General features: G+C 41.1%; 1 protein-coding gene across 1 annotated transcript in view; it reads left to right on the top strand.

The window, feature by feature from the left end:
* Positions 1 to 24,202, top strand: part of LOC124605970 (solute carrier family 22 member 13-like) — a 47,297-nt gene that overhangs the window by 10,421 nt on the left and 12,674 nt on the right. The window contains exons 2-3 of the mRNA XM_047137934.1: positions 17,521 to 17,742; positions 21,032 to 21,246. Of these exons, the coding sequence (XP_046993890.1) occupies positions 17,521 to 17,742; positions 21,032 to 21,246 (437 nt within the window). The remainder of the gene's footprint in view (positions 1 to 17,520; positions 17,743 to 21,031; positions 21,247 to 24,202) is intronic.

The raw sequence follows: 24,202 nt of genomic DNA, 5'->3' as shown, positions 1-24,202 counted from the left end.
TTTTTTGGGACGATAAAAATAGAAAACGGCAAGTACATTATAAAATGAACAATCTAAAGTACAACGAGAAAGTTACACTTTACAATACCTTCACTTTGAAAGTAAACGGCAGATTGGTGTCTTGTTGATACCTTCCAGTTGTGAAAAACCGCCACCAGATTGTTGTACAGCTTTCTGTAATCAATAGGTGTTAATTTTTGAGGAAGGAGTTTCTCAGCAGATTGCGCATACAGTATGCTGCAGTAAGTAATTTGTCACATTCACTTCAATTCACTGGTAGAAGATGGTGCTCAAAAAACTTGTGCCAAAAGTGCACAACTGTTTTACAAAGCCCTTCTGGTCTGACACAGTCCACAATTGAAATTCGTATTTTGTAAATCCAGGAGTCATCTTTTGAATTCAGCTTGGCAAGATTAAATGTTCATGTCATCCATAACGATGAAAGACGTAAATATTTGACATTTGTTGGTTTTGTTAGGGCGTCTACTTCCACTTGGGTATCCTCGTCCAGGTTCAGAAGAAAATACTAGAGGTGAGTAATTTATCCTCTTCCCAAGAATGAGAAGAAAATATGTTGAAGGCAGCATGTCTTTACATTTAAGAAATCTACATTTCGTGGCATTTTAAATAAAATTGTCAAGAGCATATGGAGAAATATTAGTAACTCATACTGGAGAAATATATGACATAAAATGGTTTTATTAGGTCCAAATGTGTCAGCGAAACAAAACAAATGCATTCTCTATCGTGTGATGACCACACGATTCACGTTGCGCGTCGACAGAACTGGCGGCTAGTCGCGACGCTCACGGAGATATATGAGCCCAAATCTCGGAAACGGACATCGATATCATTCTGATCTCAACTTTAAAAATAATTTCGATATGTTAGCTTCTTTTCATCGGCAACGATGTATGACCTAACGTGAACCATACGCAAAGTAGCCAGCGACCACATTTTTCACTGTACACAATTCAAATTTTATGAAGTAGGTTACTTGTAAATTAAGTATCGGAATAACTGTGATGAATATCGGAAAAATAGACACCTCATTATCAAGCTGTGATGTGAAAGTGTAAGATACGCAAACATCAATTTATTGTGCTTTTTACTTTCCTCACAATCGATAGAGAAGTAATATACAGCGAAAAAGAAACGCAAAACTGGGAGAGTTAAAGGAGAATCTACATCGAAAAACTAACTCTGGGAGCTGAGGTAACTTTGTTCCATTAACATAATTTTTTATACCATGAAAATCGGAATTCTTATTTTTCTTGAGTATTTGAATCCGCCGCTGCCGACCAGAGTTTGGGAAACAGCGACGAATCCTGTCGTGTTGCGGCCTTGTCACCGTCTGCCAGGGTGGGAAAAGATTAGGAGGGGGCAGCGTCGTAGTCGCAGCCAATTGTCGCGTCTTGCACAGCGTTGCTTAAGTGACCTTCAACTCCTCAGATTGCCAAGAATATGAAGTTTACTGCTTAGCTGCTCCTTCTTCAGACAGCACACTTCCACTACAGCTCAGTCTTCATGCTAATGACAAGAACATCTGACAACATAAAGCAAGGATAGATTCTGACAAAATGCAAAATACGGTTATAACGTTGCTAGGAGGATATTACCGTCAACTATCAAAAAACGAAGAGAGCTCTGTTCAATATTAATAATTACCACCTCCTAGGGCTGCCATTCTCTGCTACCATTTTGATACATAGCTTGCTGTGCCTGGTTGCCCTGAGATCAGAAGAAATGGACCAAGAGTCTATAGAACATCATTAGTGGTACCAACAAATTGTAAAATCCATTTACTGGACATACATCAATAAAATCAGTTTATGCACTGGGTTTCTCTCCACAATGATGATATGGAAGGTACAATATGGATTTCAAATATGGAATAATGGAAGTGTGTTTCACATTAAATCACCTAACCAATGCCTTGATTATTCAAAAGATTAATTCTTGCATGAGCAGCTACTATTCTTAACATCTCCTTAAGGAAAATCATTGGAAACGTTGCTAGACATAACAAGTCGTCAAACTTAGCAGGAATAAAAAAAAAAATATGTACATAAGTAAACTCTTGTTGCCGTTAAGCCACTCAATGGCTAGTAATATGTTCTGACGCCACTCAGACTTTCAGTATGTCTTGCAGACAGTCAACAACAATACCCAGGCCCCGCCTCTCTGAGACATTAATATCAACAGGTCATATACATGAACATCAACAGCCATTAAAGAAACAGTCCCGAGGTCCAGTTAGCTTTAAGTGACAAGCAATGAACCCAAAAGGTCGCCAGACATTTTTAAGCTAACGTCTGGAACAAAACAATTATTTACGACCTAAATATATATTTACAACAAACCAGGCTTGGGCTCTAAACATTATGGGATCCCGCAAAGACAGATTTAACATAACGCTCACACTTGAGAATGGGAAAACACAGTAATAACTATTTAAAAATGTAATAACGCATTAAACAAAGGCCATTTTAAAGATCAACGCCAAATGCATCCAACCTAAACTAATGTAAACTAAATCACACAAAAGGTGAGGTCACAGCACTAATAATGGAAATGTCGTGTGGCTAGGGCCATCCGTAGGGTAGACCGTTCGCCTGGTGCAGGTCTTTCGATTTGACGCCACTTCGGCGACCTGCGCGTCGATGAGGATGAAATGATGATGATTAGGACAACACAACACCCAGTACCTGAGCGGAGAAAATTTCCGACCCAGCCGGGAATCGAACCCGGGCCCTTAGGATTGACAGTCTGTCACGCTGACCACTCAGCTACCGAAATTAAGCTTGTGAAAGGAGCTGTTCGTATCCCAAATATTTCAATGTGAATTAGCCTAATTGTATCTATGACTACTAGATGGCGCGCTCGTTGCAGTGCCATGTTCACCTGGTCGCATTTGTTAACGTGGGCACCTGAGTACGTTTTGCAACCTGCACCACGCAAGTAACGAACAGCCCTTAGTGGCTCGCCATCATAGTTTTCTTTATCTGAAATATCTTTGTGCCTAATGCCCTTTTGGCATATTTTTTATTTTATAAATGACATACAAGTACTGTCATTCCTTACGATGATTCCGTACTTATACCCTATCATAGGCTTTTAGTGATTATTCTGTGTCCATATTATAGAATATAAACCTTTTTTTAAATACTGAAGAAGACGCTCCTAGCAGGGTTGAAACCAGGTTAATTTGTTAAAAATAGTGACCGAGGACTGTTTTTCTTTCAATTGTAACTATTCACGGTCTCTGAACGTGCAGCCATGTACAAAACTACGGTGCAATTTTTTTGTGATTTACCGTGTGTAACAGTGTATGGATGGTATATTGCAAGTAACTGTCGCACTGAAAATAGTTACACGTAGCATTATACGAAATATAGATATACAAACAATTGGAAGTAGCCATTATATGGTAGTTTTGGGGCCGACATTTATATTCTTAGATAGTGCAAAGATATGTAAAAGTAATGGGGGTAACTTCACCCACAACACTACTCAACACACAAAATGTAGTGTAAACGATGTGCCCTTAACTTAACTTGCTTCGTGTTACTGAATTCCAATTGGAAACATCATTAACTACATATGGGACCACATGTATAATTTATTGGCATTGCGTAATTTGCGCGATCTTCTCAAGTTCATCACAGGCTAAGTGGCGTAATGCTCAGAGAATAATCTTCAGTTCTTTAGAATAATTGTATTGAATCTTTCTGTTCTCACTCTTCTCGACGTTCTTTCATCAAAATTGCTTTTTGTTAATTTTCCAGCTGGTACGTTCAGTACTGTTTTATCCATGCAAGTATGACCATGTCAGGAACCAACTATGGAACCGGAAAAAATAGCCATGAGAACTTAATTTACTCGTGAAATGAGAACTGTTGCACTTGAACCACTGATTCACACAAACAAAGTTTTGCCGTAGGCGCTGTATGCCAAACTGTGGGTTATGAAGTATTTTGTAAATAACTTTATAGGTAAATGACGTTGCACTGACGTAAAAATTTCCCAGTCAAGAGATGCGAAAAATAAATTAATATTCGTCTGATTGCCCATAGATCAGAGTATATTATATACTCTAATTTTGAATTGGTCTTCAGGATCGGAGAGAACACAGCACGGTAATTAATTAAGACGATTTCGTATGTTTTGTTGAACATTTAAAAAAATTGAGAGAAGTTGTGATTGATGAAATATTTCTGCATGAACAGTTGAAATATTACATGTTACTAAAAATGCACACGTGAATATCTTACCTACAAATTGTGGTGACGTTGGCGATCAACAGTTGTGTGTGCCTTCACCGAGATATTTCACCGATGAAGCAAAATTTGCAGGGTGGCGGGATGATCCTCTGCCATTAAATTACTGACTTTTGCCGTAAAGAGACGCTCCTTCGACACACTGCTGGAGCCAAGCAGTCCGTAGGCGTTTAACAGTTGCTTCTTCTATTGCAAGATACGCGTAGTAAATATAATAGTGTACATTGTATCATGTACTGTGATTTTCAGGTCGTAAACATCGTTTAATAGCACTACATACATGGATATGGCCAATTGAACATGATGCTTATGGTTCTTAAATGTTTTATTTATGAAAAACTTTTGGATAATTTCCTACATTTCATCCACTAACACGAGAATCTGGCGAGGTGTTCCAACTCAAAATGAACACGTTTCGTAAGAAAATTTTTCAAGACCCTTAATATGTCATCAAGGTGTGTCGAAACCGGTTGTTGCAAATTAGGTAATTTTTATAAGACCTTGGCTTTAGAAAGTCTTTGGTAACTATAAATAGGAGTATTCTCATGTTCTGCGAACCTAAAGATATGAATAGATGACTTAAGTTACTAAAATTTAAAAATCTAACTTGATCACATTGAGTAATTAGAGGCGATCTGTGAATATTTAACTTCAAGAAAGACAGTTTCTCAGCCAAGATTGCATTTGTAAAACCGTTATTTACGGTTATCGGTTTCGGTAAACAGAATTACCAACATCCAATCTTAAAAGGGGAGGCCGCCAATTGTGAAATTCAGATTCGATTCGTAGTGCGAATAACAAAAGCTCATGGCCGGAGGTGTAACGTGGCAAAGCACCAAGATGCACTTCTCAGCCGTTGTCGAGAAAATCGACAGTTAAAAGAAACCGTTGCAGTGAAATACTCTCGACGATTAATAATTTTGTACAGCGTCGTGGTGCATCGGTAAGCGCTCGGGTTCTTAATCCGAAGGTCGCCGGATTGAATCCCGCACCATGCAACTTTTTTTCATTATTAGTTTTTTGTAATTCAAATATATATATATATATATATATATATATATATATATATATATATATATATATATATATATATATGTTGTTGTTGTGGTCTTCAGTCCTGAGACTGGTTTGATGCAGCTCTCCATGCTACTCTATCCTGTGCAAGCTTTTTCATCTCCCAGTACCTACTGCAACCTACATCCTTCTGAATCTGCTTAGTGTATTCATCTCGTGGTCTCCCTCTACGATTTTTACCCTCCACGCTGCCCTCCAATACTAAATTGGTGATCCCTTGATGCCTCAGAACATGCCCTACCAACCGATCCCTTCTTCTGGTCAAGTTGTGCCACAAACTTCTCTTCTCCCCAATCCTATTCAATACTTCCTCATTAGTTACATGATCTACCCATCTAATCTTCAGCATTCTTCTGTAGCACCACATTTCGAAAGCTTCTATTCTCTTCTTGTCTAAACTATTTATCGTCCATGTTTCACTTCCATACATGGCTACACTCCATACGAATACTTTCAGAAATGACTTCCTGACACTTAAATCAATACTGGATGTTAACAAATTTCTCTTCTTCATAAACGCTTTCCTTGCCATTGCCAGCCTACATTTTATATCCTCTCTACTTCGACCATCATCAGTTATTTTGCTCCCCAAATAGCAAAACTCCTTTACTACTTTAAGTGCCTCATTTCCTAATCTAATTCCCTCAGCATCACCCGACTTAATTAGACTACATTCCATTATCCTTGTTTTGCTTTTGTTGATGTTCATCTTATATCCTCCTTTCAAGACACTGTCCATTCCATTCAACTGCTCTTCCAAGTCCTTTGCTGTCTCTGACAGAATTACAATGTCATCAGCGAACCTCAAAGTTTTTATTTCTTCTCCATGAATTTTAATAACTACTCCGAATTTTTCTTTTGTTTCCTTTACTGCTTGCTCAATATACAGATTGAACAACATCGGGGAGAGGCTACAACCCTGTCTTACCCCCTTCGCAACCACTGCTTCCCTTTCATGTCCCTCGACTCTTATAACTGCCATCTGGTTTCTGTACAAATTGTAAATAGCCTTTCGCTCCCTGTATTTTACCCCTGCCACCTTTAGAATTTGAAAGAGTGTATTCCAGTCAACATTGTCAAAAGCTTTCTCTAAGTCTACAAATGCTAGAAACGTAGGTTTGCCTTTCCTTAATCTTTCTTCTAAGATAAGTCGTAAGGTCAGTATTGCCTCACGTGTTCCAGTGTTTCTACGGAATCCAAACTGATCTTCCCCGAGGTTGGCTTCAACTAGTTTTTCCATTCGTCTGTAAAGAATTCGTGTTACTGTTTTGCAGCTGTGACATATTAAGCTGATAGTTCGGTAATTTTCACATCTGTCAACACCTGCTTTCTTTGGGATTGGAATTATTATATTCTTCTTGAAGTCTGAGGGTATTTCGCCTGTTTCATACATCTTGCTCACTAGATGGTAGAGTTTTGTTAGGCCTGGCTCTACCAAGGCTGTCAGTAGTTCTAATGGAATATTGTCTACTCCGGGGGCCTTGTTTCGACTCAGGTCTTTCAGTGCTCTGTCAAACTCTTCACGCAGTATCGTATCTCCCATCTCATCTTCATCTACATCCTCTTCCATTTCCATAATATTGTCCTCAAGTACATCGCCCTTGTATAGACCCTCTATATACTCCTTCCACCTTTCTGCTTTCCCTTCTTTGCTTAGCACTGGGTTTCCATCTGAGCTCTTGATATTCATACAAGTCGTTCTCTTATCTCCAAAGGTCTCTTTAATTTTCCTGTAGGCGGTATCTATCTTACCCCTAGTGAGATAGGCCTCTACATCCTTACATTTGTCCTCTAGCCATCCCTGCTTAGCCATTTTGCACTTCCTGTCGATCTCATTTTTGAGACGTTTGTATTCCTTTTTGCCTGTTTCACTTACTGCATTTTTATATTTTCTCCTTTCATCAATTAAATTCAATATTTCTTCTGTTACCCAAGGATTTCTACTAGCCCTCGTCTTTTTACCTACTTGATCCTCTGCTGCCTTCACTACTTCATCCCTCAAAGCTACCCATTCTTCATCTACTGTATTTATTTCCCCCATTCCTGTCAATTGCTCCCTTATCCTCTCCCTGAATCCCTGTACAACCTCTGGTTCTTTTAGTTTATCCAGGTCCCATCTCCTTAAATTCCCACCTTTTTGCAGTTTCTTCAGTTTTAATCTACAGGTCATAACCAATAGATTGTGGTCAGAGTCCACATCTGCCCCTGGAAATGTCTTACAATTTAAAACCTGGTTCCTAAATCTCTGTCTTACCATTATATAATCTATCTGATACCTTTTAGTATCTCCAGGGTTCTTCCATGTATACAACCTTCTTTCATGATTCTTAAACCAAGTGTTAGTTATGATTATGTTGTGCTCTGTGCTAAATTCTATCAGGCGGCTTCCTCTTTCATTTCTGTCCCCCAATCCATATTCACCTACTATGTTTCCTTCTCTCCCTTTTCCTACACTCGAATTCCAGTCACCCATGACTATTAAATTTTCGTCTCCCTTCACAATCTGAATAATTTCTTTTATTTCATCATACATTTCTTCAATTTCTTCGTCATCTGCAGAGCTAGTTGGCATATAAACTTGTACTACTGTAGTAGGTGTGGGCTTCGTATCTATCTTGGCCACAATAATGCGTTCACTATGCTGTTTGTAGTAGCTTACCCGCATTCCTATTTTCCTATTCATTATTAAACCTACTCCTGCATTCCCCCTATTTGATTTTGTGTTTATAACCCTGTAGTCACCTGACCAGAAGTCTTGTTCCTCCTGCCACCGAACTTCACTAATTCCCACTATATCTAACTTCAACCTATCCATTTCCCTTTTTAAATTTTCTAACCTACCTGCCCGATTAAGGGATCTGACATTCCACGCTCCGATCCGTAGAACACCAGTTTTCTTTCTCCTGATAACGACATCCTCTTGAGTAGTCCCCGCCCGGAGATCCGAATGGGGGACTATTTTACCTCCGGAATATTTTACCCAAGAGGACGCCATCATCATGTAATCATACAGTAAAGCTGCATGCCCTCGGGAAAAATTACGGCTGTAGTTTCCCCTTGCTTTCAGCCGTTCGCAGTACCAGCACAGCAAGGCCGTTTTGGTTATTGTTACAAGGCCAGATCAGTCAATCATCCAGACTGTTGCCCTTGCAACTACTGAAAAAGCTGCTGCCCCTCTTCAGGAACCACACGTTTGTCTGGCCTCTCAACAGATACCCCTCCGTTGTGGTTGCACCTACGGTACGGCTATCTGTATCGCTGAGGCACGCAAGCCTCCCCACCAACGGCAAGGTCCATGGTTCATGGGGGGGGATATATATATATATATATATATATATATATATATATATATATATATATAAACTATTAATGAATTGCTTATGCATGTTGGTGAAGACGGATCGTTGTCCAACTGTACCACCTCCATTTTTCCGTTTGTTTAACAGGGTGTACCAAAACGCTCACGTCCGCACTGATTTTCGACGATGTTATAAGTTGCGCTAGGGACCGCATCTACCTTCTTTCGAAATTAGCAGGCAACTACGCTGTTATGCGGCGGCTCGTTTCGGCCCATTCAACATCTGTCCATCAAGTGTATCGAGCGAGTAACAGAGTTTATATTTCATACTGGCCACAGCAAATTTGTGTTCGTGGGGTCTCTGTTCTAATTCGAACGTTTGACTTACGCTATACGTATTCGTTTCGGAATATCGTTTCTGCGTCTTCCGTTAACTATACGTGGTTGACATTATGAAGATAGTTAATAACATTTGTGAAATATAACTAAGTTTGCGGAAAACATACTGATGTTCGAAGTCGCCAGTTTTTCCACGACAAACGACTTTCAACAACTTATTATATGCGTAATTGTTGCAACTGATTGCCGGGAATTATATATATATATATATATATATATATATATATATATATATATATATATATATACACATTTGAATTACAAAAAACAAATACTAAAAAAAAGGCTGCATGGCGCGAGATTCGATCCGGCGACCTTCGGACTACAAACCAGAACACTTACCGCTGCGCCACGACGCTGTAGAAAACTATTAATCGTCGAGAGTATTTCACCGCAACGGTTTCTTTTAACTGTCGGTTTTCTCGACAACGGCTGAGAAGTGCATCTTGGTGCTCTGCCACATTACACCTCTGGCCATGAGCTTTTATTATGCGCAGTATGAATCGAATCTGAATTTCACAATTGGCGGCCTCCCCTTGTTAGTACAGGTTACCCCATGTGCCCAACTTCAGTCAATATAATAACCTGAAAAGAGATCATTTGGCGCTAATTGTGTTTAACGAAACCGATCATCGTAAATAAAGATTTTAAGTACGAAATATTGGATCCAAAGTTTACTTTCTTCAAGTTTTAAAAATTTATAGCGCAGTGTTATACATTTACACTATGGAAATGTGACTGCGAAAATCAACGAAAATCACGGTTACTGTAAAATGTTATAGCAGCAGTCAGGATCAGCGGAATCCACCCGCCTGACAATCCTGCGTTACATTTCAACTTCATTCTTATTCTCGCTGTAGGTACGGCCGACGGCCGCAGCAGTTTCTGTGTGTGGCAGCCCACGTTATCAGCAGGCTGTTGCTGGTCCTCACTCCAGACGTACTTCCGCTGTTCATCCTGGCGCAGTCCCATATATCAGGGGCCGCAGGTCCTATGATTGAATCAGCTTTGTCTGTTGGTGAGTGCACCGTGGGGATCGTATACCCCAACACGTATTAGCTTTTTTTAATTTTTGGATTATTTTTAATTAATTATTACCTGTGACTGCATGTATCGTGATATAACGACAGTCACGTAGCAAAATCTGTTTAAATTGCGCCCAGTCGTAAAAAATAATCCCTGTTCGCCGACAGTCTTTCGTGGGTGTCCGAGCTGTGGATGCACTGGGCATAACATTTCCAGTCGCTCAGTAATAGCCATGAGATGTGGGCGCATGGAAATGTGTGTAGTGGCACGTTGTCACACGTACTTACTTTATCAGTAAGAGTGTTAGATAACAGACGATCTATCAGTGTCATGGCTTTTCTCGCAGCAGACGATTCAGGATGAATAATTTATGGCAAACAGACATTTTTCATTTTATGTGTTTTCAGTGCTTGCTATTCGTGTAACAAATGAGAAATTTTATTACCATTAATTGGCTATTTCCATTTACAGCCTTCACCTGCCATACGGTCCGCCAATTCTAGCTATGGTTTGTCCAATAGCCCTTATTTCTGAAATTACTGGAATCAAGTTCAGGAAATTACAATCCACAAGCGAGGAAATGTTAAAAGTAGGATTACAATAAGAGAAAAGTAGGAGGTTACTGGTGCAGGGTCATTCTAAAGGGGGAGTTAAAGCATTGTTACATAGAGCTTGCGTGATGCTGAGGGAATTAGATTAGGAAATGAGACACTTAAAGAAGTAAAGGAGTTTTGCTATTTGGGGAGCAAAATAACTGATGATGGTCGAAGTAGAGAGGATAAGAAATGTAGGCTGGCAACGGCAAGGAAAGCGTTTCTGAAGAAGAGAAATTTGTTAACATCGAGTATAGATTTAAGTGTCGGGAGGTCGTTTCAGAAAGTATATGTATGGAGTGTAGCCATGTATGGAAGTGAAACATGGACGATAACTAGTTTGGACAATAAGAGAATAGAAGCTTTCGAAATGTGGTGCTACAGAGGAATGCTGAAGATAGGATGGGTAGATCACATAACTAATGAGGAGGTACTGAATAGGATTGGGGAGGAGTTTGTGGCACAGCTTGACTAGAAGAAGGGATCGGTTGGTAGGACATGTTCTGGAGCATCAAGGGATCACAAATTTAGTATTGGGGGGCAGCGTGGTGGGTAAAAATCGCAGACGGAGACCAAGAGATGAATACACTAAACAGATTCAGAAGACTGTAGGGTGCAGTAGGTACTGGAAGATGAAGAAGCTTGCACAGGATAGAGTAGCGTGGAGAGCTTTATCAAACCAGTCTCAGGACCGAAGACCACAGCAACAACAACGTAGAGAAGCTGCGATAAGAGAATGAATATTTAGCGCTCGATGTTAAGTGATCTGATAACGAATTTGATAGCTTCTTGTTAATGGAGTGGGAGTATTTTCTTTTAAAATCGATGGAAAAATATATTAGAACATGATGAAGTACATAGCCATTTTACGGTGGTAAGGAAATTTTCTTTTCTTCAACATTAACTGATTACTCGTATATAAAATACATACAAACATTGAACAATTTACTAAGTTTCTATCCCCTTTGACCTGTGCCACCTTTCTTGTTCGTTACAGTAGTAAGGAAGCAATCTGGGTAAGATCCTAAACTCTAGATCGTAAAATGCAACAGAAAAAAGTTTCTACGCCCGTACATGGAACGATTTACAAGTCAGACCAGTACCACAAGCGGCTCTGAGAAAGCGGGTATAGACCTGTGTTGAAACCCCAGTATTAGTACGTATTGGAGCCTTCACGGTCGGCAATAGAGGCGCTGACTCTGGCACTCTGTCGATCGTGAAGAATGCGAATATTGTCCTGTGATACGTTTTTCGACGCTTGCTCGAACTGTGTCCCTAGTTCTGTAAGAGTTTTTGGTTGACGAGTCACACGAAACACTTCTCGTCCCATGCAGGAAGTCGATTGGAGGCAAGTCTGGAAATTTTGGTCGTTAAGGAAGTTGCTGCATATCTTGCAGAACACGTTGAGTTTCATGAGAAGTTTGTAAGCGAGCATTATCCCCTTGGAAGAACCTTCCTGTTGCAATAACGGTAAAAAGAAACAAAAACGGTCTAGCAACATTCTTCACGTATTGAGTGTTAGTGTTCCCTCCAGAAACACCGACGGTGAAAAAGAATTGCAGCTTACTGCGCTTCAGACCATTGGGCCTGGAGTGGAGCCAGTGTGTCTTGGACGAATGCATCGTACGAGACAGTACTCACCAGGTCTATGTCGTACGAGCAAACGACCACTGTTTGGTTTCACGCAGAATCTACTTTCATCGCTGAAGATCACGGCGCGCCAGCCGGCCGCGGTGGCCGAGCAGTTCTATGCGCTACAGTCTGGAACCGTGCGACCGGTACGGTCGCAGGTTCGAATCCTGCCTCGGACATGGATGTGTGTGATGTCTTTAGGTTAGTTAGGTTTCATTAGTTCTAACGTCTAGGCGACTGGTGAGCTCAAAAGTTAAGTCGCATAGTCCTCAGAGCCATTTGAACCAATAGATCTGCTGATGAACGCGTTGGCTTCTGTGATATTCAGGACCTTTTGAGTGGAGCAAAGTGGCTTACAGGGTCATCAAGAGGATTCAGAGTAAATAAATGAAACACGAAACTACTGAGTTTTAGCATAAATGCTGTTAGCGATAAGTTTCACATCAAAATCAGGGATCACGTTGTAGGTGATTGTGGAGATTTTGCTGCCTAGCATTCATAATAAAGCATAACGAACGGACCATGGTGGTCATAAAAATCAGAACAGCCATATGAAGGAGAGAATCCCCCTCCAGAAGACATTTATCAGTACCAGCAACAGGCTTTAATATGTGAAAGAATTTTCTGAGCATGTATATCTCAAACACAGAATTGTATGGTAGTGAATCGTCATCTGTATGTCCGCCTCGATAGCTGAGTGGTCAGTGGGGCACAGTGTCATGCGCGGGGCCTGGGATCGATTCCCGGTTGCGTTTTCTCCGCTCTGGGCCTGGGTGTTGCGTTGTTCTCATCATCATATCATCCTCATCGACACGCAAGTCGTCGAAGTGGTGTCAGCTAAAGAGACTTGCTCCTAGCAACCGGTCTACCCGACTGGGGACTCTCACCTCATGACATTTAATTTTCTCATTTGTAAGAAAATTGGAATGAAGCAGATGAGATGTTACAGGAAAGTGCTGCGTGGATGCCTTTGATAAATACTCAGCAGTAAATTTTTATGTAAAGGATGACAGGACTTGTGTTACTATATAAGTGAACAATTCCTATTCCGCTACAGGGCCCAGTCATTCAGGTTACCTTGAACGTAACTCAGGATTTTTTTTCTACATTCTCTGTGACCATGTTTTACATTAACGTTTTACACTTTCATTTTGATTATACTGGCAACACTCCGTTCGTCTAAAACGAGGGCTGCACCTATATTCTCCTAGTTTGACGAATTCTTGGGTGGGATAAAAGAAGCACCACACATTTTGAAATCGTTTGCGCATGGAGATGACAGGGACTACTTGGAACAGCAGGTGACATGTGATGATCATGGTCCTCGTACTTTGGGTGACCTACGGCAGTAGTGTGTGACTTCTGATGGATATGGCTTGTCTCAAGAAAGGTAACTAGTTTCCAAGCCGAACTGAAGAGAGTGCAGTACGAGAGATGGTTTTACTCGGTATTGCCTTGTTGTGGGGGTGCACAGCTCTTTGGGAGTTAAGCTTAATAAGTACGAATACATACGCAATATTTAAATCTGTGGCCGTACGTAGTTACCAGATATTTCTGTCCATGTGATTTTATTGAAACTTAAGTTACATTGTGATGCTGATACTTAAGTAGTTGGTATCGGATATAGATAAAAACTGATTAAGTACCTTTTCTGCTTTAGGTTTGGAACTGACGGACATCAGACATCGGCCGACGCTGAACTATTTCTCGAGCAGTAGCCTCGGGCTTGGCATCATGGCTTCCGCCTTTTAGCCTGGCCCCTGCGCAACTGGAATTACTTTGTGTCTTGTTCTGCAGCATTCTGCTTAGCGCTGTTTTTATTTTTCAGGTAATATGGAGAGTAAAGGACACCATATACTTATTCCAGATACAGATGATGATGAATATTGGGGGGTTACGTCGTTTTAGGTTTCTTTTCGTAATAATAATGTTTCCACACCATATTTTAGTATCACATTTCTTTACGATTCTTCAAGCCTGAGACTTTTGTTTTATGCGACAATTTTTCATTCAATTTTTAACAAATCTGTAAGCTGCAGTATATTGCTACTTAAGAAAAACTTCATCTCCAGTTTCGACTGCAGCTATTTTTTATTCCCTTATTCGTCAACTTCGCCTGTAATTTATTCTATACTTTCTTATTGGGAATATTTGTGTTATTTTTGTGTCTGAAATTGACTATGTTCTGTTGTCAGAGTTCCATTTTTGTAGTACACAATGAAGACTCGGTTTGATGTGTAGACGTGGAAGCAGTATCATGAACTCAGTTTCCATTACCGAATGGGATTTTTTTTTCTAATGTGCAGAATCACAGTTCTTCGTATCTCGTAGTGCCAACGCAGTTTTCGTGGCTAAAACGGAAAGTTTTACAATGTTGTTTAAATGGCTATTATTAATACATCTGATGACGTTCTGTAGCATGATGCAAACACACCATTTACCTATAAAACAACTCCCCTTTCAATCGCAAAACTGCAAAATGAAACGTATGGAGAGGCTTTGGACTTGCGGAAAACTGTTCTGAGTCTAATTATACATTACTTCCTTTCGCTTTCTTGAAATTCACTGCGTAACCGTCATTTCTGGGTATGTATCAGTGCACTGCCCCATTAGTACATCTCCTGGTCTCCGTCTCTCTGTGGATCTCCTTCTTTCCCTCTCTCTGTCCATCTACTCCTCCTCTCTTTGTCCATCTCCTCCCCTTGCTTTTCTCCGTCCATCTGCTCCTCTTCCACTTCTCTGTTCTTATGCTTCCTCCCGCTTTTCTCATCTCCTGCTTCTCATTCTCCTGTTCATCTTTTCTTCCCATTTCTCTATGTCCATCTTATCTTTCCTTTCTGTATCCATCTCCTCTTTTCCCTTCTGTCTGGCTCCGTCTCTTTACTTTCTGTCCATTTCCCTCTCCCCTTTCCCAGTCCACTACCTCCTCCTCCTACTTGTGTCTATCTTATCTTCACTCTTCCTTCTACCCACTTTCACCCCATTCCAATAGCACGTTGGTGGTTCTTACACCCAAATTATTTATTTCCTATTGATTAGTAGTATGTGTACCAGGATTGACTGAAGTCGATCCAGTACTTTAGGATGAGCAATTTACCCTGCTCTTGCTCTCGTACAGTTATGTCACATATATTTCCCAAGTATTTAACGTGTATCACTTATATTTGTGGACGTTATTTACCTATATCTCTAGCGAATATCGTTCTGCAGTTTCGTTTCCACGGAGCTCCTTGTTTACGATGTCACATCTCCTGAACTGCTTGTCGTAGAGTGATATAATATTGCATCTACATCCATTTGCGTACCTGGATACTGTCTGAGAAACGCTTTGCGGTTACAATCAGCAGTAAGGAAGTAATAAATTAAAACGTCATGCATTTTCCAGCAGTCTTTTTTATTAATAGCAGTGTTTATGAGATCGTATCTCCTGAACCCTGTATTATAAAATGATATATTTTCGTAATTAAATTAAGTGGTATATGTGAACACTTCATGCCATATCTGTTGCAATAAAAGTCTGAAGCAAAAAAGAAGAATAGAGTGAAACGCCATACGTGATGCAGCAGTTTTACTGCATGAACTGAGAAAATGTAACAAGCGATAAGCTTTTTCCCTTTCATCATTTTCTGTGTGTGTGTGTGTAAGTGTGTGTGTGTGTGTGTGTGTGTGTGTGTGTGTGTGTGTGTGCGTTTGGGGGTGGGGAGGGGGCGGGGATGGGGGAAGGAAAAATTTCAGCAACACAGTTTCATCAATTAATTTAAATTTTAATAATCAACAGTCTCAGTTGCACCATTTACCTAGAATTTACCTAGGTTTCAGTCGGGATAACCCAACCTTCTTAAGAATAAAAGTAACTACCGTTTGTCCATACTGGACATCGTCAAGCTAAAACTACAAATCCATAAATCTCCAGTACAGCACTCGTGACTGCAGCATTGCGGTCGCGAAGTGGGGCTGAGGCAGTTGCAGATAAGTTTTTACAATCTGATGGTAATTTATGGATTTGTAGTTTTAGCTTGACGACGTCCGCTATGGACAAACGGTAGTTACTTTTATTCTGAAGAAGGTTGGGTTAACCCGACTGAAACCTAAGTAAATTCTAGGTGAACGGTGCAACTGAGGCTGTTGGTTATTAAAATTGAAATTAATATTTATACAGTTGTTGACAGGGCCGCGAAATGATGAAATTGGTCAAGTTTCATAAATGTTAGAGATTATTATTATTAGTTCAAAAATGGCTCTGAGCACAAATGGGACTTAACATCTGTGGTCATCAGTCCCCTAGAACTTAGAACTACTTAAACCTAAATAACCTAAGGACATCACACACATCCATGCCCGAGGCAGGATTCGAACCTGCGACCGTAGCAGTTGCGCGGTTCCAGACTGAGCGCCTTAACCGCTAGACCACCGCGGCCGGGTATTATTAGTAAAGTTGGTTACAAGTCACTAATGGTTCTCAATGTCAAATACTGGAGAAATATGGTCTGCCTATTTGCATGTCATGAGTTACGCTTCTTTTTGACTCCCACACTCCCCCTTTAATAGATAGGTGGTTCTTACCTCCACAATGGTCCTATCGAAACATTAAGTCTCGAATGGAAAACAGCCCGCAGTTGTACTAATCTATGTTTATTTTAAACCTTCACCACGGTTTCTGCTATAACATTATAGCCTTCTTCAGAAGTCATATACACTAATAAATGAAAAATTTATTAGCCCGACGGCTGCGTCAAGGCCAATAAAATAACTTCGACATTAGCTTGTTTCGAACATATGTAAAAATTACATATACTCGAAACAGGCTTATGTCGAAGATATTTTATTGGTCTTGACGTAGCCGCTGGGCTAAGATGTTTTTCATTTATTAGTGTGTATGACTTCTGAAGAAGGCTATATTATTATAGCAGAAACGATGGTGAAGGTTTAAAATACACATAATTTAGTACAACTGCGGGATGTTTTCCCTTCGAGATAATTTTCTAATGGTTGCTGTTGTTGCTGCCATGATGAAAATAATGAAACATTAAATGGTATGTGTGTGTGTGTGTGTGTGTGTGTGTGTGTGTGTGTGTGTGTGTGTGTGTGTGTACCAAGTTTGGTTGAAAACGATCGACTGGTTTACGACGAGACTTGTATTGTACTGATATGCATCCACTTTTCTAACATGTATGAATTTAAGACGAAGCGTCCACATGCTCTCACTAATTTTGCACAGGTGGTTCCCGGAGTCTCCGCGGTGGCTGGCGTGCAGAGGTCGTGAGGAGGACGCCCTGAGGCTGTTGAAGCGCATCGCCACTACCAACGGTGGACAACTGCCACCTTACGCTCGGCAGGTGATGCGGAACGTGGGTAAGGCCCAGAGGGACAGGAAGGGCTTCCTCAGCCTCTTCTCTAGCTGGAACGTCTTCAAGAATACTGTGCTCCTAATTACGGCAAGGTATGGTGATACAGAGGAGAGCTAACCAATGAATATCTGCTTCTTGATTTCGCTGTCTTCACTTAAAACTTGTACTTATTAACTTATTTAATGGATATAAAAACCTTCAGGAGATTGCAAGTTAAAGTCCTATGTAGAAGCTTCCTAACTGTGAGCCAGCCGCAGTGGCCGTGCTGTTCTAGGCGCTTCAGTCCGGAACCGCAGGACTGTTACGTTCGCAGGTTCGAATCCTGCCTCGGGCATGGATGTGTGTGGTGTCCTTAGGTTAGTTAGGTTTAAGTAGTTCTAAGTTATAGGGGACTAATGACCTAAGATGTTAAGTCCCATAGTGCTCAGAGCCATTTGAACCATTTTCCTAACTGTGTTACGGAGCAAATATTAGCAGGTGTCACAAAAAGAAAGTAACCAGTATAAACAATAAATTCTGAGCTAGTTTTTCAGTTGGCCTTGTGTAAAAAAGGTTGCAGATTGAACTGAAAAATAGATTGAAAATTTAAGATCTGTAATTATTAAATGGTTACTTATACTTAGCGTAAATAGGTTGGCGGCTTCAGGGAAGACCTACGCGAGGCACATGTTTGCCAGTCAGTATTAGACTAGCGATTACATGACAGAATACTTTAAAAACTCTGATTACCATAACTGTCTTCCCATTGAACTGTTCACATGTCCACAGCATCGGTTCTAAATATTTATAAATTCGAAATGGTATATTTTACATCTGCCTACGAGTAGATAATGTTGTAATCGGGTGTACAGCCGGATCATTAAATTATTTTATCACGAATGCCTCGTCAGGGCTGAAAAGACACAGAATTTGCTTGGGGAGTGATCAGGACTATGTGGTGAATGCCTAATGCCTAAGCATTGCGGCGATCTCGAAACAACCCTCGTTACATATTGGCGCTCCCAAATGGCGGGCTCAGTCATGGTTCGGTAGGAAACAGCAAACATCTCTCCATGAAGGCACTGACCATCTTGTCTCATAGTGGGATAAATATGTTAATTGCCATCGTGATTACTTTTGAAATAATGAACAGTGTACTTACCATTTGTCTCGTCCTCAATTGATTCCCTTATTCCTCTATTGATTCTTCTTGAAACTCAAAGGAAGCTGCAAGCGTCAGCGTACTTTTTTGTTTACTGTCTCCACAACTCTCTTCCAAACCTGGCTCACAAGCCTTTGCAGAAAGGCTAGAATTTCGTTCCCACACAGAGGCATTAGTCTGCTATTGATTCTATTAGTGCTGGGGCTGGTCATAGCTCGCTTTCCTGAAGATCGGGCAGAAGAAATTAGACAGGAAGTTTCTGATCATCTTCGTCGAGCTCTACCACTTTTATTTTAGTGAAAGGAAAGCCCTTCAGTCATTGAGGGAAGATATATTTTAGTTCTTCCCTTTGATTAATGGAGTTTCACTGTTCTGTCGTGAAAATTGTTTGGCAAAAATGGTCCTTTTATTTGAGAGTTGAGGATATCATTACAAAATTTCATCAGGGGTGGCACAAGAGTTGCATGTGTGTTGTCACCGCCAGACACCACACTTGCTAGGTGGTAGCTTTTAAATCGGCCGCGGTCCGCTAGTATACGACGGACCCGCGTGTCGCAACTGTCAGTGATTGCAGACCGAGCGCCGCCACATGGCAGGTCTATAGAGACGTACTGGCACTCGCCCCAGTTGTACAGCCGACGTTCATAGCTACAGTTCACTGACAACTACGCTCTCATTTGCCGAGACGATAGTTAGCATAGCCTTCAGCTACAATTGCTACGACCTAGCAAGGCGCCATATTCCTTTGCTATATATATTGTGGTTATAACATGTATCATCAAGAGCGATGTTCTACAAATGTAGATTAAAGTTAAGTATTCCAGAAGCTACGTATTTTTCTTTATAGCATTCATTACGTATCCTGTTTCAGACCTCACGCCAGCCTGCGTGAGTTTAAACGCGTGCCTTTCGGTTACCCGTCACTGTGGCTGTCTTGTCAGTCCACAACAGTATGTTTTATCCAAGGTTCGTAAACCTTGAACTCCCCTTTGTCCGGTCGTCAACAATTTGGGCGCTCTTCCTTATTATGTGGCCAAATGCCTGGTTTCTGTTCTTAACACCCATGTTGAGAAATATGAAGATCATATATCCAACATGGTTCATTTTATTCAATGCTCTAAGTACCTAATCATTGCAACAAATGACTCTCTAGTTGGTGTTGATGTTCTTGTATCGCCATATATTGACATCAACGTATTTTTTACTTAATGTAAATGTTTTCTAACAAACTTACGGTGAGGCTATGGGTAATCCTCTCTCCCGTATTGTCGCCAAATTGTTTATGGAAGATTTTAAAGATACCGCATTCAGGACGTCTTCTCCTAAACTCACAGGCTTTTTTTTTAAGTATGTGGATGTATTCTTATGGTGTGGCCACATGGAATGGAACCTTCTCATCTGTATCCAGATCATTTTAACGGGCCGCGAGGGATGAGCCGAGCGGTGTATAGGCGCTGCAGTCATGGACCGTGCGGCTGGTCCCGGCTGAGGTTCGAGTCCTCCCTCAGGCATGGTTGTTTATGTTTGTCCTTAGGATAATTTTGGTTAAGTAGTGTGTAAGCTTAGAGACTGATGACCTTAGCAGTTAAGTCCCATAAGATTTCACACCCATTTGAACATCATTGTAACTATCTTCATCCACGCATCAAACTTTCGTTGGAAATTGAAAATGACTGCAAATTACCCTTTGTACCGCGCGAGCACGATTGATACCGATAGTTTCCGTTCGTGATTAGATCTGTGACCACAATAACATCTCCAGTGGTTTGTCGCCTGTAGAGGGCAGGGCTGTGGGTCAACAATTGAGTGCTGTCGTGGCCAGAAGATGCTCTCGAAGTCACGGACGGTTGAGCAGAGTGTTTCACAGCGACTGGAGTAAACGTCTTATCGTCGCGGTCCACTGTATACTTAACTCGCTGCTAAAAATTGCGTTATTTCGTCACTGCAGGTTCGGTGGAACTGAGTGTCGACTGGGGCTATGAGGGTTGCTGGTTTGTGTGTGTGCATTGATTGTTAGGAAGGATGATACACTGAGAGGAAAGTTCGGAGTAACCATCAAAAATAATAAAAAAGTAGCAGTTGTTTGATATAAATGTGAAAGATCATCTGTTAAAGAGGTCAATATTGCCTATATAATTATTGATCCCAATATAAACAAACCACCTATGTCATAGCTAGTGAGCATATGATCTGTGGAACGTTATAACTAGCAAGCTACAATGTCAAACAACTTATGGCAGATCTACGCACCTGCTTACGCTGCAGTCTATAGTGATGATGTCTGGTGGCGTGGGCGTGAACCCGTTCCTGTCAGTGGCAGCACAGGGCGCAATCCAGCTGCCCGCCTACTGTGTCGTCCACTTCACTGCTGCGTGCTTCGGCCGCTGCTGGTCCGCCGTGGGCAGCGCCCTTCTGTCTGGGATCGCCGCAGCGGCCGTCTCCTTCATGCTGACTGGTGAGCTGAGCGCCTTACACATTGCATTGTTTTTGAGCCATCTGTGTGCTGTGCGGGTTGCAAACCTTAGCCCACGCTCAAAGCAGACAGTACTGCTGCGTGTATTGACCGGGCAGCAAGTGTTTTGCATCTGTTCAAAGCGACGCTTCGCCAAGGAAACAGTGAGCAGTGGCATTGTAGCAGCCATTAACATATCGTTTCCCCCTGCAGCACTGTATGTCTACAGTTAACGTGTGAGTACGTAATCAAATTCGCAAACACTGTGTTACTGATAATACGCGTCACAGATTGACAAAGACATTAATTCAAAAAGTGAGAAACTAATTAGCTTCTGATGATTATGCACCTAGTACAAAAGAAAATGGCGAGAGGCGACGAAATGTTACTCAACCTTTAGCAAACTGCGTCTCGAAAGTTAACTGAAGGTAGCAGATCGGCAATTCATTGCCGGTTTTACAGATAATTTGCAAATCTCGAAAGGTAAACAACACGATTTCTTCGCCATGTGACTAGGGAAGCTCTCAGAACAAGATTATTGCCTGCCAGGTACCTGTATAACTGTCACAGTAAGACTGTCACATGACGCTTTATCAGCTCATAGCACAATATTCTTGCAACCAAGAAGCCTCATGAGCTCTCTGTAAAAGATTCTCGTCAGCACGGTGCCTAGCGTAGTGAGCTCTCAGCAGAAGACTCTAGCCAGCACGATGCCTTTTTAGATCTCAGTAAAAGACTTTCACCAGCATTGTGCTTCATGACTGCTCAGTACTAAACTCTCAGTAAGTGTGGTGCCTCGTGAGCTCCCAATACGTGGCTTTAACCGACATGGTGTTCAAACTGTTCAAATGTGTGTGTAATCTTATGGGACTTAACTGCTAAGCTCATCAGTCCCTAAACTTATACGCTACTTAACCTAAATTATCTTAAGGACAAACACACACACCCATGCCCGAGGGAGGATTCGAAAAATTGTTCAAATGGCTGTGAGCACTATGGGACTTAACATCTGTGGTCATCAGTCCCCTAGAACTTAGAACTACTTAAACCTAACTAACCTAAGGACATCACACACATCCATGCCCGAAGCAGGATTCGAACCTGCGACCGTAGCAGTCCCGCGGTTCCGGACTGAGCGCCTAGAACCGCTAGACCACCGCGGCCGGCGGAGGATTCGAACCTCGGCCGGGACCAACCGGACATGGTGTCTTGTGAGATCTCAACAAGTATCTCTCACTACGAGTGTCCCGTCAGAGAGGTAAATTCTGAACTCTAACAAGGGAGGCCGCCATTTGTGAAATTCAGATTCGATTAATACTGCGCATAATAAAAGCTCATGGCCAGAGGTATAATGTGGCAAAGCACCTAGATGCAATTCTCAGCCGTTGTCGAGAAAATCGACAGTTAAAAGAAACCGCTGCGGTGAAATACTCTCTACGATTAATAATTTTCTACAGCGTCGTGGCGCAGGGGTAAGCGGTCGGATTCGTAATCCGAAGGTCGCCGGATCGGTTCTCGCGCCAAGCTACCTTTTTTTTAAGTATTTCTTTTTTGTAATTAAAATATATATATATATATATATATATATATATAATTCCCTGCAATCAGTTGCAACAATTATGCATATAAGTTGTTGAAAGTCGTTTGTCGTGGAAAAACTGGCGACTTCGAACATCAGTATGTTTTCCGCAAACAAAGTTATATTTCACAAATGTTATTAATTATCTTCATAATGTCAACCACGTATAGTTAACGGAAGACGTATTAACGATATTCCGAAACGAATACGTATAGCGTAAGTCAAACGTTCGAATTAGAATAGAGACCCCACGAACATAAACTTGCTGTGGCAGGTATGAAATATAAACTCCGTTACTCGCTCGTTACACTTGAAGGACAGATGTTGAATGGGCCGAAACGAGCCGCCGCATAACAGCGTAGTTGCCTGCTAACTTCGAAAGAAGGTAGATGCGGTCCCTAGCGCAACTTATAACATCGTCGAAAATCAGTGCGGACGGGAGAGCTTTGGTACACCCTGTTAAAAAAAACGGGAAAATGGAGGCGGTACAATTGGAGAGCGATCCGCCTTTACCAAAATGCATAAGCAATTCATTAATAGTATATATATATATATATATATATATATATATATATATATATATATATATATATATATATATACAGGGTGATTCAAAAATAATACCACAACTTTAGGAATTTAAAACTCTGCAACGACAAAAGGCAGAGCTAAGCACTATCTGTCGGTGAATTAAGGGAGCTATAAAGCTTCATTTAGTTGTACATTTGTTCGCCATTTCAGCCAGTAAAGTTTTTGGTCCCTTTTACTTCGAAGGTGCTACTGTAACTGGACTACAGTATCTGGAGATATTAGAGAATTGGCTGTTCCCTCAGCTCGAACAAGAAGCACAACAATTCATATTTCAGGAGGATGGAGCGCCACCACATTGGCACTTATCTGTCAATAACTACCTGAACGTCAACTACCCGAGGCGATGGATCGGCCGCCAGGCAGCCCGTGACAGAGCACGTCATCACTGGCCTCCAAGAAGCCCTGATCTTACCCCCTGCGATTTTTTCTTGTGGGGGTATGTTAAGGATATGGTGTTTCGGCCACCTCTCCCAGCCACCATTGATGATTTGAAACGAGAAATAACAGCAGCTATCCAAACTGTTACGCCGGATATGCTACAGAGAGTGTGGAACGAGTTGGAGTATCGGGTTGATATTGCTCGTGTGTCTGGAGGGGGCCATATTGAACATCTCTGAACTTGTTTTTGAGTGAAAAAAAAAAACATTTTAAATACTCTTTGTAATGATGTGTAGCAGAAGGTTATATTATGTTTCTTTCATTAAATACACGTTTTTAAAGTTGTGGTATTCTTTTTGAATCACCCTGTATATATATATATATATATATATATATATATATATATATATA

The sequence above is a fragment of the Schistocerca americana genome, chromosome 3, assembly GCF_021461395.2.
Source record: "Schistocerca americana isolate TAMUIC-IGC-003095 chromosome 3, iqSchAmer2.1, whole genome shotgun sequence".
In the NCBI taxonomy this organism is placed as follows: domain Eukaryota; kingdom Metazoa; phylum Arthropoda; class Insecta; order Orthoptera; family Acrididae; genus Schistocerca; species Schistocerca americana.
This window is presented reverse-complemented; position numbering and strand designations above follow the sequence as displayed.